The 16713-nt window shown below is 38.8% G+C and overlaps 1 protein-coding gene across 1 annotated transcript in view; it reads left to right on the top strand.

Moving 5' to 3' along the window:
• Positions 1-16135, top strand: part of LOC139713274 (protein CFAP20DC-like) — a 36959-nt gene extending 20824 nt beyond the window's left edge. Inside the window, exons 18-19 of the mRNA XM_071625019.1 lie at positions 1180-1277; positions 15969-16135. Coding sequence (XP_071481120.1) covers positions 1180-1277; positions 15969-16135 — 265 coding nt within the window. The remainder of the gene's footprint in view (positions 1-1179; positions 1278-15968) is intronic.
• Positions 16136-16713: the final 578 nt, after the last annotated feature.

Below are 16713 nucleotides of genomic sequence, written 5' to 3' on the forward strand. Positions count from 1 at the left end.
GAGCCAAACTCTAGTGACAGTGGTAATGTCATCTTGTGAAGTTCTCAGGCACCATGGAATGGTGTGAAGGTGCCGTAAAGATCTGATCATTCTTTTTTATCCATCTGCCATCAATATCACTGTTATCACTGCCACTATCTTCATCATCATCATCATGTCATTACCTCTGCCAAGAGTGGAGGTTATGTCTTCATTGGTGTTGGTTGGTTTTCAAAATTCATGAAATTCTTCTGTCGAGGTGTTTATTTACGTCGATGTAGGGCAATCTGTCAGTCAGTTGGTTTGTTTGTCGGTTTGTTTGTTTGTCTGTGCAAACGACTCAAAAAGCTGGTAATGGATTTGCATGAAACATACAGGAAAGGTTGAGAGTGACACAAAGAACAGATGATTAAATTTTGGTAGTGATCGGGAATTTTTATGGATTTTATGAAAGATTTTCGATATTTTGGCAGGTAGGGTCACTGAACTTGTGAGAGCAAGCTGCACATATTTTGAGGTTTGCATACATGGGCTAAAGTGCATGCTGTAGTTTCAGCTAGGGTGAGGTGAACCTCGCGGCTGGAAGTTGATGACGTAACAAAAGGCTTCTATATTGGGAAATCTGGTGATTTTCAGCATGTATGTGGAGACCAAGATGGGAGACCAAGATCAGTGGTGGAAATGAGCTGCTTAGCAGAGATCTGCGCTCTCAGAGTGCTTCTCTAGTTGTTATCATTTTCTTTCTTTGAATTGTTTTTATACAATACATTGTTGTCATCAGCAATTATTATGGCTATGGGTGACAGGGAGGCAAAACACAATGGAGTGGTAGTGTGGGCAAATGTTGCATGGCACAGTGCGGGATTCTGGAGACACCAAAATAACACAACACGATGCTACTATAACGTTGCAAATTGACAAGCCGTAGTTAACCCATTGAGGACGAGTCCCGAGTATACTCGGGCAGGTGTCTATGGGAAATGCGTGCTGTAGCAAAATCAAACCGTCCTCAACGGGTTAATGAAGTCTTCATAATGTATTATTGTAAGGAAGTCTAGTACATGGCTGTGCACCTCACCTGCAGCCCCTCTTGTCATTATTTTTTTGTTATTTCCCTCCTGCCAAAAGGTAATATGTCACTCATAGTATGTTTTCAGTCATTACAACCACAGTTGGTCATTTCTTTCCTTTTTATCACAGAGACTGGTCCAACCTCTTCAGCCCTCCAATCGTCCTGCCGAGTGAAAAGCTACAGAACGAGCAGAACCAGCTTTCTCCTGTCAACGAGCTCGGCTCAGGTAATTTAAACCAACCCTTTCAATTATCCATCATTTTGAAAGTATGCTCCCTAAGCATGTGTGAGCAACACAGGTATAACATGGTGTGCTGCAGTGTCCTTAGATTTCTGACTTTAGACCATCAAGACCATGCAATATCTCTATGAGCTCACCATCAGGAATGTTGCATACCGTATGCCTTGTCCATTATTTTCACACTTGTGACCATGCACTACAAAACATCAATTGCAGCTGTATTTCTTTCATGTGAAAAGTAGTTACAGGATGTAATTTTGCTTGGAAATATCTTTTCTTTGGGGGGCGGGGGAGGGCATTTTCTAAATGATTAGTGCTTTAGAAGTTCAGGTTTATACAGAGGAAGTAGAGGAGCAATTACTTTTTCCACTTATGAGGATGAAAGGGATATTATGCTGATTCTGTATTCTTGGTCGTGAGATGGCAAAATAATGTATTTCATATAGATCACCAGTAGATATATTGTTTTGCCAAGTTCACGTACAACACGTGCCTATCACCGCTTACGTTGTTTTGCCAACAAGATTTTAACAATTCCCACTGAGAGGGGGTGTCATATCTCAGTAACGGACTGCGTTCTGATTTCAAGAATTGCTTTGGAGCTAGATTTCTAACACTAAAACAAACTGAAGTATGTGACTATTGTCAATTTTCATGAATTTTTGACATACGTTGTTTTGCCATCTCAAGTCCGTCATGCTATTAGGTGACCTAAATACAGCCCTGTCAGACAACAACAATGTGATATTCAGTTTGGATATGTTGTTGTGACAGATTGAAATTTTCAAATTCTTGGAAATGCTGGGGGATTTTTGATAATCCTTCACAAAGAAACCGTCTCTGAGGAATGTGAATCTAAAGGAGTCATTCAAATGGGGGCTCCTCTGCATCTTAACTGAATGGTTTGGGGCTGAAGCTAGTAACAAACTATGACCATTTTGAGGGGTTGTTTTCTAGCTTGATATTTTCTGTAGCACCGAAAAATGGTTAAACCATTTTTTTTCCTCGTATGGAAGTACATGTGTTGTTTACATTATATGGAAGTCATTTGCAGGTACATACTTCTAGGAAAATGCTGTTGGTTTCCTGTCGTGTGAGCATCAACATTTTCAAAATCTGTTTCCTTAACTCGAGGAATGCAGGCATTATGTATTGTTGTTGTTGTTGCTGCTAATGTTGCCAAAGATCAATCAGCATTTTGCTGGGTGCAGATTAACAGTTGTTCTGAAGGAATCATGCAAGGGTGGCTGCATGTGGTCGCTGGGGTCATGTGATTTGTGACAAAGCACAGCCCTAGGGCTAGAATGGGATTGTCAAGATATGTGTCACCAGGACTGTTCGTCTTTAAATTGCTTGTCTAGCCACTATTCACACTTGCATGTAGCATACATCAGAGGGTCCAAAGTTGTTTCAGTGTAGAAGCCTTACTTGGCATAGTACTGTAAAAGGAGGAATGTTCGCGTGCATTTCAATGTCGCGAATTTCATGAGCGCCAAGATTCGCAAAATTAGATTGCACATGAAAGTTCTTGTCTACACCTATACGCATTGAATGTTCGAGGCAACTTTCAAAGATTTCTTGCCGCGAAAAAGTAATAGCAACACAATAATAAATTCCACAAATCCATACATCGGTAGCTGTCCCTTTATGTACAACAGGATGTGAAATTATGAAAATCATGTGGACTTCCGCTTTAAATCATGCATTTCTTCTGAAAGGTTGACAGGAATAACAATGCAGTATACAAACATGTAAATGTGTATTATTATTGTTCCCTAATACTTGGAATACTGTAGTCACAGACAGATGCACAATAGATCTGAATGTATGGAAAGATAGAATGAAAGCAATCTGAAAATCCTATGCAAGTAAGTGAAAATGAAGAGAAAGGGAGAGAATTAAAGGAGACCTCTAGATGATTTTTAGACTTTTACATTTGAACGATTATAAATTGGTTAGTTACTGGGTACAGAGTTGCAGAATTCATACTGATTGGGATGAGGAATGAAAATGTTTTCAAAATCTATAACAAATCGCAATGAACAAGGATGATGGCATGGTAGCTTCACCATTTAGTGCATGGATGGGAGGTGGAGCTCAAGGTAGCAGAACAAATGAAGAAAGCTTGCATAAATTCTATACAGGAGAACTTTTCAGCAAGCTGTATTGTAATGGAATTATTACTTTGCTACATTTAAGAAATATCTGAGCCTCCCATGTCATCATTGTTGTTCTGTGTATTTTCTTTTTCAGAGTATTGGTTTCTCCCATCAAGGACCGCAATAAATTCCACAAATCTTAAAATGGCGCTGTTGATTTATGTACTACATGATGTGAAAACATAAAAATCACTTGGAATTTCCCTTTAACCCGAACCAGGCCAGTGCCTCCCCCCCCCCCTTAGATCTCAGCCCTCGATTGCGCAATTGCCCTGAAAATTGGCACGTACATTACCTGCCGCGTAATCTACCAAACTAAAAAGAAAAAATGAATTTTTAATTTCTTATATTTATATTGATTAATATGGGTGAAATCATAAATTTTAATCTAATTCAGAAATAAAGCTAATGGCATCCTAATTTTTGGTGACATTATTCCTTGTAGTATTCCTAACAAGGCACTTGAAAAAATCTGGTATCAAAATTAATTTCTGAATTTTTTATGTATTTCTTTGTTTTTCGACCTTTTTTCCGCAAAATTTATTACAGAACCTAGTTTAAAGGGTGTGTACAGTTCTGGTCGAGGTGAGGATTTAGCTTTTAATGTTTTGCGAGATATTCAGAAACCACTCTATGAGATGTCAAAGAACATGCAATTTAAGGGGTATCAAAAGTTTATTTGATGAAAATCGGTTTTGAAATGGCTGAGATATCCCAAAACAAGGTGAAACAAAGAGATCCTAATAAAAGGCGTGGCCTGTCGCCTTTTTTTATTATTGCTTATATTGATATATCAGCCATTTGAAAACCAATTTTCATCAAATAAACGTTGAATCCTTCTTAAAATTACATGTTCTTTCATGTTTCTTATTATCTCACTTAGGAATGTTCAAAACATGAATCCCCACCTCAGCCAGTACTGTACAGTCCTTTAAGCATAGTTATGCTAAAATTAATTGATTTCAGCCATTGAAAGTGAAAATAATCATATCTTTATGAATAAGGTCAGAAAACTCTATTTGCATGGACTTTGTACACAAAATCATGTTTTTGAGCCCTTTTCGATCTGACAAGCATGTATAAAAGGTTGTGCAGCGTTGTAACGGTATGTCCGAGTTTCGCGAAAATGGTGTCGTAAGATGTGCGAGACTTGAAGCAAAAAGTAAGCGAGCGGTGCGGTCAAAAAAATTTGCGCGGCAGAATGGTCGCGGAAAAAGTGTAGATGACTAGAAAGAAACATAGAGCTATAGAAAGATAGATGGGTGGCCAGATGGATAGAGAGTGTGTGTTATTCAAGAGAGAAGACTTAATGGTGAAAACAGCAAGATTAAAGATTAGATAATCTAGGTCAGCAATCATGCTGCCAGCATGAAATGGTCTTACTAGGATCACAGGTGTCTGGACCGTCTCTTTTGATGTTCCCCTCACAATCCGAACATGATGACAAGCTTGTTTTGTCAGAGACTAATAGTCTTTTTTTTTGTTATCATTATTATTTTTTACTTGTAGTCATCTGCCATGCTCGTTAGGCAGTCTCAACCAAACAGCCGTGCTTCTGGCAAAACGATACCCCACCAAGATTGAGCATTTAATTTGCCAGCGGCAAAAGCAATATTCCTTTGTTGTATATATCTGTTGCTATGGATCATGTTGTATGGTATCATAATTTATGTCAGTGGCAAGGAGCATTAGTTATAGCAAGGAGGTACTAGGCAAAGCCTAGTACCTCCTTGGTTAAAGATTCCAGTCATGTACAGTGTACAGTCTGTAAGTATAGTCAACAAGGACTTCTCTTTGCTTTTCCCTGGGAGTGGGAAAGATTACTTGATGATATATGCACCAGTGTAGATTTCATGTACTGTAAAAGTGGAAATTTTCGCGGTGTTGAAATTTTCGCGCATTTCGCGTAACCAGAAACTAGCGCGAAAATAAAAGCACGCAAATATTTTTGCTTGCCATATGTTCCTATAATGCATGATGTCTTGATTCCGCGGAATTAAAAACACGCGAAACTCTTCTTACCCGGCCAAGCGCGAAAAATTAGTCGCGCGAAAATATCCACTTTTACAGTATGCAAATTCTGATGTGTCAATTTCTTTTTGCATTGCTTCTTAGAAACTTCTATTGTTTTGTATGATATGGTTTACACTAACTCATTGTCACTCCTGCGTGGCGAGCTCATATGAGCTTCTGATGTACAAAGAGCTCAGTATAAAACTTGTTATGTGTGTGTGTGTGTGTGTGTGTGTGTGTGTGTGTGTGTGTGTGTGTGTGCGTGCCTGTCTGTTTGTAATGAATGAGATTGAGATTTATAAGGGTTTGTCTGGTCCAATGGCAAAAAAAAAAAAAAAAGGGAAAAAGATTTCTCTCATTTCCCACGTCTAGTGAGGAGTAATCTTAAGGCATGTTTGCTTCAGAATGAGGAAACCTGTCACGTTGTGGAAGAAACACATTCAAAGAATGGTATTTGCAGCTGGCAGGTCACAAGCATTTGAGTGCGTAGAAATACCGCTCCTGGACCATTCTTTTTTTTTTTTTTTTTTTGCTTGTAAAAAAACAACAAAAAAAGGCACAAAAGTATCATAGGTGGTCATATTTTTGCTACTGTTATACACATAGATTTGATTATGTCATAAAGACTGTGGTGAATGAGTTACTGAAATCCATATTGGTAGTTACACTGCGTGCTGGGTATACTGTATAAATTTGATGAGTTTGTCCAAATTAACATACTTTTCCATACTCCATTTCCAATTTTTTTAGTAGTTTGTTTTGGCCCATTTCCTCAGAGCCAGTTTTCTTGGAAGTTTGAGGAAATGAGAACGCCGTTTTCTCCCACCAAATTTTTTCCTTGCTTCTTTTTTACCTAGTAGAATCACATTAACATGTATTTAGTGTAATTGACTTTATTGACCGGAGAATGATCCATGGGTGGAGTTAGTTCTGTTGAATTGTGTGCATGTTGTCAGAGTGATGTAGAAAAAGAGATCAATGTTTTACAGCTTATGTCTCCCATGAAGGTTATGTGGCATGAATCTATTTTTTTTCTCCTAACCAAAGCACTCACAATAGTCTTTCATAGAGCTACAGTTGTCGGCTTTGTAAAATGGTTCCATGTTGATTCAAAGGAAATGGACAGTGACTGTTGATACATGTATACAAAACTCCAGTGAATAGATGATAAACAATTATATGAAAAATGTCAGATTTGAATTGTAGACCAAAGCGCCCTAAATGCCAGTTGATGTAGATTACCTCTCAGTAGGCGTTTTCACATCAGCCTGATAAAAATCCAAGCTCGAGATATTTTTCGCGATCGCAAATTAGTGTGCTATTTCATTTCCTATTCACATCAACCCGAACATTATCAAATAGCGCGCTAGTTCGCATTAATTATCCTGCTATTTCGGAAATTTCCCAAGTTGGACTCGAGAAATTTTCTTGATCAATTAGCGCGCTAATTTGTATTCACATTATCAAATAGCGTGCTATTTCGTGATTGGGTTAATTTCCCAAGTCAGAAAATAGCGTGCTATTTCAAAACATCAGGCTGATGTGAAAACGCCTAGTGTATCACCTATTCCCAATGGGCCCAAAGTCCAATCCTACCAATGCTGGTCTTGACTAGGTTGAGCATTCACTGGTTACGTTCACACACAGTTGCCAAACTTGAAATTTAGGTCGAAAACTTAACTGTCGATTATTAGCTCCACTCGTGAATTCACGACATGGGTTCACACGCGCACCTAAACTTTAAGTTACAACTTACGAGCGATCCCCACTTGATGATTACAATGGAAGTGCAGAGTCTTTGTTTGTTGTTTGTTTGTTTGTTTATTTGTTTGTTTGTTTGTTCATTTCCATCTGAGAAGATGGCTGGATAGCCCATATTCAGCTAAGCTAAGCTGGTCTTCCATGGGGTCCAGTTGGGTGTGAGGCCGGACCACTTCACCGGGTTTAACACCCTGCTCTTTGCGATGAATGAATGAAGTGGGATCTTGTACGTGCATGAGTTGTGACTCTCTCATACACGGGACCTCCATTTTATGTCCTATCTGAGGGACAGAGTGTTTTGCCTCTTGCTAGAGGGGACAGTAGGATTACACACAACATTGCTCAGTCCATGACAGACTCGGGTTCGAACCAGGGCCCTTAGGATTGTGAAGCAGACGCGCTACCGACTGAACTAACTCACAGATCTTGAAGGGGTGGTATAGTTTTGGTTGAGATGGGAGATTCAGATTTTTATCTTTTATGGATATAATTAGAAACCATTTATGAAACATTACAAGGCATGCAATCATACGTTTATTTGATTGTTCTATAATGCCATAATAAGATTGTAATGTGCATGCTTGGAACAATTTTATTTGTGTTTGAACAAGTACCTAATTAAGTACTCAGATGTCTATCCTTATGCAACAGTAGTTCTGCTTTATCAGAGAGCTCTGTTTAAATACCTTCAAGATGGTGATATTTTATTTTAAATCGTGGGGGGGGGGGGGGTATTTTGCTGAAAAAGTCCTCCTCGCCTGTTCATTGATTTAGTGAAAATTAAAGTGAAGTGTAAAACTCATGTACCTTGGAATAGAAAGAGTAAAGTGTTTACATCGGAATAAATCTTTTCTGTAAACTTCACTCATGCAGACTAGGCCTGCACCATTATCATTTATTTGCAAAAATAATGTTATATGATACTATTTTCATACAAAGACTGTAATCAGAGAATGTACCTATGCCAAACTCAAAAGATACGAATAACGTATTTCTGTATTGGTCCCAGACTGTCTGCTGTTGAGGAAAGTTTTGGTTTAATACTTTTAACAGACAGTCACTAGGGGCAAGCTGTTGTAGTATTTCTTGCCAAGGGGAGGTTCTCATTTAGTTGGTATCATCAAAGTGATAAAAGTATGCATATGTAGTAAGAGGAGTAAGCTGACTGCACATACGTAGGTTTGTCTGAAAGTTTAACAGGTGTAACATGAGGTTTGATATGCAAAGTATGCAATAATGGTAGGGCCCCATTGATGGAATTTACTTTCTAAAGATATATTCCATGTGATCTTGCTAGTGCAGTGTTTCGTTTTCTCTAAATTATTGTATAATATGTACTGTATATTTCACAAATAGTGCAAGATGCTGTAATGCATGGTTGAATTTGTGATTAAGAAGTACGGTGACAAAATGAGAAATAAGCATTTTCAGGAGAACAGTGATTTCCCACCTTGGAGATAACATAATGCACATTTTTGTCACAGGAGATAATATTTTTGAAAGTTGCCAGTGTCATGAATATCAAATGTCTAGAGAAAGCAAACCACCACGAAATATACCACATCTATTGACAGGAGCACGTCATTACTTTATGGCTGCAGCATTTCATGTGTTTGGGTTGTGGGTAGCATGATGATGAGGAACTCACTCCTCCGAGTGTCATAGTCAGCTCCCCAAGTGAATACTGTTATTAACCCGTTGAAGATGAGTTCCAAGTATACTCGAGCAGGTGTCTATGGGAAATGCGTGTTGTAGCAAAATCAGCCCGTCGTCAAGGGGTTAACAAAACTATGGCTAAGCCTCATACTTGTGAGGATGGAATAAGTAATGAGTTGTACAGTTGTATTTGCTGATAGGGGACCCATATAATCACACTCACTATGGTTTGCTGCACTCCACCATCTTCAATAACTTGTTTCTTATGGCAAGTTTCAGTGGATGCGGATTTCCAAAGAAGAGTAGAGATAAAACAGGAAAGTCAATGTTATTATGATGATAACTGTCACTGGCCTTCTTAGAATAGTGACTTCCCCTTTAATCGGTTTCTGTAATGATTTAAGTGAGTGAAATTTCATCAGGGAATATTTAGCCAGATTTTTTTGCCATTATGTATTATATGTTTTGTGCTGTGTTTTTTGTTTTTTGTTTTGTTTTTTTGTCTGTGAGGGGGTAGTTTAGGCAGTGAAGGGGGTTCTGAATTGAGAAAGAAGATGTGTTTTATTCACCTGTTTTGATCAAGCTGTACATCGTTTTCAGCTGAAAGCGTGACGTTAGTTCCCATGAAGCCATCCACTTATCACATCACAAACCATTACAGGTAGGATGGTATCAACAAAATGTGGCGATGAGTGGCGATAAGTAATCCACCGGTATCCCGGTAAATCAAGAATGACAACCAAACCAGGTGGCAAACTCGTAAGACTGCACCCCTGTTTTTGAAACTGATATTATACCACATGTCCACCGAAACTTTCTTTTTCTGTTTTCTTTCCCTGACTTTAGCAGGCACACCGTTCCCATGGCACATTTAGCCAGACCTGTACTTCTCTGTTGTTGTTGTTTTTTTTAAAAACAGTGATCAGTATTTTGTTGTTTTTTATGTATTATAAGTTTTTTTTTTCCCCCATACAATTCCTTTGCAGCAATAGCTAAAGCGTTTTCACTTCTCTAATGGGGAACCCCCCCCCCCCCCACCGCATTCTTTATTTTAGCATTGTCCATCCTGTATAGCATTTTCTTGGAATGTGGCCTATCATTCCCTGATTTTGTACAGCAGTCTCTCACAAATTAGTCTGCCATACTGCAGAGGAATAATGAAACCAGCATTGTGAAAATATGATGGCACATCATTTTGAAGTTGTTGTAATGAATTGATCTACCAAACAGTGATATTTGTTGCAGCCACATGCACAGGCATAGCAGCTGAGGTGATGATGTCATCAACTCATAGTTAAAGTCAAAGGTCAAGATGAAAAGCCATAAGACCACACATCATGAAATCACTAGATGATTTTTGGGTGAAATTCAATAACAGTCATTGGGCAAGATCAAATTTATATCAACAACGATGCAGTCATGTAATTACGAAAAATTCTGGTTACGTCTTGACAAATATTAGGATGAATTTGTGAAGCAAAGACCATCAGTAGAAAATTGATCACTGATAAGTTTGAGTAGTGAATGTCCAAACTTTCAGAGGTTCAAAGGTACAATGTATACAGGAAGCATGTGCTGTAAGGTAAAATCAGGTGGCACCAGTGCTGACATGGGGAGTGCAGATAGGTAAACCCAAGTGTTTTGAAGTGATGAAGTGCATGCATGTGGATGCGATGATGCTAAATTCTTCTGATTGGTCATGAAATAGGAAGAGAAATCACTGAAACAAGCGGACCTGCAGCTTCAGAAGCGCTCCTTCATTATTTTGCCCTAGATTTCAAATTTTTTTCCTATAATGCAGAAGAGATTTTTTCTTGCAGGAACTTTCCAAAATCTTTACCACCTCTCATTTCCACATCTAAGTCATTTGCTCCTTTCATTATAGGATGCCGCCTATAACAAAAATGTGTATGTATCTAAAGCCAGGCTGACACTTGCACGACTTTTGGCCACGATTTTGTCGTGGCAAGTCGTGACCAAAATTTTGAACAATTCAAAATTCTCGTCCGGACATGGCATGCAGGTCACGACGGGTCTACGCACAGTTCACGCCAGTTTACGACTAGTTTGCGCACTGGCACGACTCGAGTCGTGCCAATGCGTGCCACAGAATCGTGCAAGTGTCAGCCTGGCTTTAGTCAACATGGTTTCTTCTATTTCTTCTTCTTCTGCTCTTCCTCCTCCCTCTCCTTCTCCTCCTCCTCCTTCTTTTCATGAAAGATAGTGTAGATCAGGATACATTGTCAAACACAGTGAAAATTAAAAAAGCCCAATTGGATTTCCTGTGGCATGTCCAGTGATATTTCTGCGAATAAGCAGAATTATGACATGAATTATGATCATTTCTGTCACTCTATCATATCTTGTACATTCAGGATGTGATGCTCTGTTGTTGTTGTTTTATCTATTCTATAGTCTGTGATCTGTGTTACTCCATGACCCATCATAAAGTCTGCAGTGCTAACTTCAGATCTTGAGCTGGGCAAATGCTTTAGCTAAATTGACACCTCACTGCTGCCCGACTCTCAGAAATTTTTTCCTTGTTTCTTGATTGTCCAGTTCAGTGTAAGAAAGGGACACGGTTGATTCAATTTTTCTATCAAAGTCTGAATGAAAGAGAGGGAGATGAAGTGACCTTGAGTGCGGCCAGCTTTCAAAGATCTGATTGCCAAGTTACCCCTTCCTTAATAGGAGATCAAAGGCGCTGCCTGTCATGTAATTGAAGGGTCAGTGTGTTGGGGTCAAAGGTCATGACCCTAGAATTCACTGTGTGACTGAGGTCTCACTCTCATCCATTGCGTTTCCCCTGTCTCTCCAGTTAGCTTTATTCATCTTGCTTCATCACCTCTCCAGACCCACTCTGTAGTGGAAGCAGGGGTCATGTCCTTTGCCCCTTTGCTGAGAAATATTGTTGGATGTCTACAAGCACTTACTGTATACATACATGTAGGACCTATGCCATAATAGCGAGTCTAAATTTTCGCAAATGGGGACTTCTTGACGATTTTGGCAAGTGGTTACATTCGCGATCGTGGAGTACAGTACTGAATTGGGAAATGTATGCTGGCACCTCACATTTATGTCGTGATCAGAGTCAATATTTTTGCGTGTCTTTAAATTCGCAAATAGCACCTGACCTGCAAAATTCAGGAAAATAGAAACCTCATGAAATATTTTGGGTATACAGTACAATCTTGTATCAGGGTGTTATTTGTGGATCCATACGTCACCATAAGCACAGAAAATGTGGGATTGAGAACAAAATTATCATTACCATGAAAAACCACAAAACTATTAATCAAGAGTCAGTGCCACAAACCTTATCCTCCGTACCATGAAAGCAGGATTAATCGTCTTGAGCATTACCAATTAGCATCCTTTGCACAGTCTCCAAGTAATACAAAAGCTTTCAATTCTCTTCAAGTTATTTCCTTGTGTTGCCTTTCTGATAAAATCTGGACTCTGCACATTTCCCAAATATTGTTGTTCTTATGGGCAGGTGGAATATCAATAAATAAAGGGGGGAAAAACACTAGAAGACCATGTTGTCTCTTAGGTGATAGATATTGAGAAAGTATGAAAGAAGGATATGGGTATATTGCACAAGGTAATGTATGCAGCCGTTTGTCTACTCTAACTTGGTAGTTTCATTTTTTTCTAGATTTTTTTTTTACTTTTTGTTTCAACCCTGCTTAACTTTTTTGTTTTGCTTTTTTAAGACGTACCAGGTAAAGAAGATATAGTTGTTGTTATTTTTTTTTCGGATTATTTATATAAATTATCACCAAAGAGCTGTGAGTAGGTGCTAGAGTGCAAGCTATTCATATGCCCTGTACAGTATTATGTTCTGTGAGTGCAAGGGGAGACACTAGGCAGTAGGCTCACCCCTTAACACAAAATGCTCGCATACAAGCAACCAAGGAGCAGTCAAAGTAAGGACTGCATACTCACATTAAAAAAATAACTAGTTCAATAGTTTAAAGGCCCACTGTGAAAATGTATACTAGAGAATGAGGTCTGCCATCACTAATAGGGTAACATTTGCAGCCAAATGCCATCACAAGTTACGTTCAGACGACAAGCCTTAACCTCGAGGTTAAGCTTATAGTTAGGGACCGTGAAGATGCACTCGTAGTTAGCTAACCTCGAGGTTAGCTCGATGTTAAGAGCCACGAGATATCTTAGGATTAGCGCTCTAACCATGAGCCGCAAAAATCAACACACTCAAAGGGGCAGGAGTTTAACCTCGAGGTTAAGCTTCGTCGTGTGGACGCACATCGAAGTTAGGGGACAAGAGCTTAACCTGGAGGTTAGGGCTTGTCGTCTGAACGTAACTACAGACAGTAGATATTGTATACTTCGCCCTCTGGTAGTAGTGAGAAAAATCTCTTTGATTATCACATAGGAACAAACCTCTTTTATAATCCTTCCGCTTTGACGCAGGCTAGAATTATTAAGCAATTAAATTGCTACAGTTGGTATTTCTTATGTTAAATATGAATTACAATGTGACATCATGATCTCCATTGTACAAGCTTTGCAAATGCCAGTAACAATGACCACTGTAAAAGGGGATATTTTCGCACCACTTATTTTTCATGCTCGGCTGCGTAAGAAGAGTTTTGCAAGTTTTTAATTCTGTGAAATGAAGACATTAATTATTGGAATATAATAGCAAGCAAAAATATTTGCTTACTCTTATTTTGGCGCTACTTTCTCGTCGCGCAAAATGTGCTAAAATTTCAACACCTCGTAAATGTCAACTTTTACAGCATTGATAATGTCTGAAACTGAACAGATTCATGTATGCACTTAAATTATATACAAACATAAATGTACATAAATTATATACAAACATAAATGTACTTAAATTACATGAATCACATCCATGATGCATACATGCATACATCAAAAACATACAATGAGCATTTAATGCACCAGTTGTTCCTTTGGGGACCATTTACTACAGTTGTACTTCAAACTTTGTAGTCTGGTAATATTCAGGCAGTGGTCTCCATTCAACATTCACTTCCGTTAGATAGTGAAGCTTTAGCCCTGTGACAACTGGCTGAGTGATGTTGTGAATCAGAATGGATAATCATTCCATCTTTCCATGCATCCCTTTGTTTTGTGGATGCCTAATGCTTTAATATTACAAGAATATGCACAAAATGTCCTTTATCGGGTTCCATGACATTTGCTCCTGCGTCAATTACTCCCATGAAATATGTACATGCTATACACAAATTCTACCCTCAAACATAACCCTAACCCTAATCGTAATCCTCACATCAATTTTAACCTAAAACCTTATCACAACCTTAACCCTAACCCGAAGTCCTTGGAGAAAATATTAAATACCGAAGCAATTGTCACAGGAGCAAATGTTGTGTCACCACTTTATACATGCACTGTAGGGCTGATTACATGACATTGATGTATATTGGTGTTTGTTTCTTGAAGAAACGAGCATCATCAAAAATCTGACTGTGGCATTGTCATCTTGTTCTTGCAATTTTATTGTTTTTTATCTTCGTAGTTCAACATGCGAACATGTTTTCTTACGTTTTTCTTTTCTTTTCTTTTTCTGGTGTGAATTTTTAAAAGGAGCAGCAAAACCTCTTCAGGGATATTTTTGTTTTGTTAATCTCAGACGCTGTTAAGCAGCTTTAAAAATTGGAATCTACCACTTTTTCCAGCAAGTTATTTGTACCTGAATGTTGCCTTTTCTGGAAGATGCTGATGTGATGCTTGGAAATGGAATAATAAGTTTAGGGAAAAACAAAACTGAAGGTGACTTTGATGTATTCCAGGAAATAAGCAACAGAGTGCTGACATTATGTGTGCCTCGAATTACACATAAAAAGCTAAAACAGGAATACTTTCACTATAGCAAGTGCATTTCAATACAAGAGACTTCCACCTTGATTGAAGGTCGTGCCATGACTGTTTTCTCAGAGAAGTGTACAGTCTTCCTGATCACCTTGTCGGTTGTGAATGAGAAGGGCGTTAACTTTCTGTAAGGTGCCTGGTACGTATGGCCTTCGTGGCAACCCAATACCCTTATCATTCTCAACCAACGACCTATGCATTGACATTTGTGCATCATGGTCATGTGAGACCCAACTCCATAAAACAAAACTAGCCCCTTACAATGTATATATACAGTGTATATATATATATATATTCATTTTTTTTTTTTTGAAACAGTGATCATCAGTCAATTGGTGGTGGTAGTGAGGTGGGGGGTGGGGGCTGGTTGAGAGCACGGAAAATACTCTGAAACATCCCATGAAAAAATTATGCGTACTACATATGTACATGTACTAGTGATAGGATTTGGTGAGTTGTTGAGCACACTCTGCTAGTACACAAGACTGAAGAGTGATGCCAATGTTGTTTATGGGTGGAGGGAGGAAATGTTTTTAAGGTAATCTTGTGTGCTTACTCAGAAAGAAATATCCCCACACCTACCACTTCAAGCCATGTAGTAGGCTGTAACATCAGTACCTTTCGTGGTAAAAGGTAAAATGCATGTGAAGAACTGAACCAATTTATGTTTGTTTGTTGTTTGCTTGCTTTTGTTGGGACGGGGAGTTTTCTGCTTGAAATAGACTGATAAATGTGTATATTGCAGAGACATCCAACCTCCCTGTAAGGTCATCAACCCCATGCCCCCCCCCCCCCCCAGTCTTTTAATGATCTTATTTTTTTCATTTGTGTAGTCGTCCATTTATTTTGTGTTATAAATTATGCATACTTCGGTTTGCTTTATACTGAATATACGAAATGCAACTATCATGATTTCTGTATGTGCTGTAATACACCAATTGTTATTATTGGAATCCTGTGAAGTAGTGGTAGTTGTGGTGAAATAATAATGATAATAATGATGATGATGATGATCATGATGATCATGATGATAATGATAATGATAATAATCTTAATAATACAGGGCACTTATAATGCGCCAATTCCACTTGACTAATGTGCTCAAGGTGCAGTGACAAAATCCAGTACGTCCTCTCTCTAACCAGTGCCATAGTTACCAAGTCCTGTCTTTCTCTCTGTGTGTTCTGCATGGCAGGATTCCTGAGCGATGGGAGCAGACATAAGTCCAGTAGCAGCGAGTCCCAGGCCAGGGTTGGGCCGGGAGGGGAGACGGACGGGGAAGAGGAGCTGGACCTTCTCTACGATCCCTGCCTCAACTGCTACTTTGACCCCAAGACTGGCAAGTACTACGAGCTTGCTTGAAGTATTTCCCAGCCGTGCAAACGAGAGATGGCCGTCACACCCCAGGCTTTTGCCATCCTTGGTGAATTTGGCATCCTTTTCTTTCAGAATTGATGCATTCATTTCTTTCTGTAAGACACACCTTGATTTTGTCTGATGTGGATGATCTACATGTAAACTGCCTTGTAGTGTACATCTATTTCGTAGAGAGCCTTTTAGGACTTGTTCCTCCATATTGTGTCATGTGACACAAGTCCTTTTTGTGATGGATGCAATAAATGCCTCAATCTGTCAATCATGTCACTGAATAATCGCCATGACAATAACAAGAAATGCTTTCATGTGATACGTGCCTGTTTAAACAGTGTTGGTTGTCAAATTCATCTGGCCTTTTTTGTTCTGTTTTGTTTTATTCCTTCAATCGTTTGTATGTTTGAAGGAAAGTCAAAGACTGTTTCTGACCCTGTGACATCATTAATTGTAGCTTGCTACAGTTGATAATGCATGAAAACAGTTTCAGACAATAAAAACTTTGACAATACATGATGGGTGGTGAAGACAGAATATATAAAATGTGGACTACGCACGTAAGCAACCCA

Source organism: Diadema antillarum, unplaced genomic scaffold, assembly GCF_040938485.1.
Source record: "Diadema antillarum isolate AM-2024a unplaced genomic scaffold, OU_Dant_1.0 seq00001937_RagTag, whole genome shotgun sequence".
NCBI classification, from domain to species: Eukaryota; Metazoa; Echinodermata; class Echinoidea; order Diadematoida; family Diadematidae; genus Diadema; species Diadema antillarum.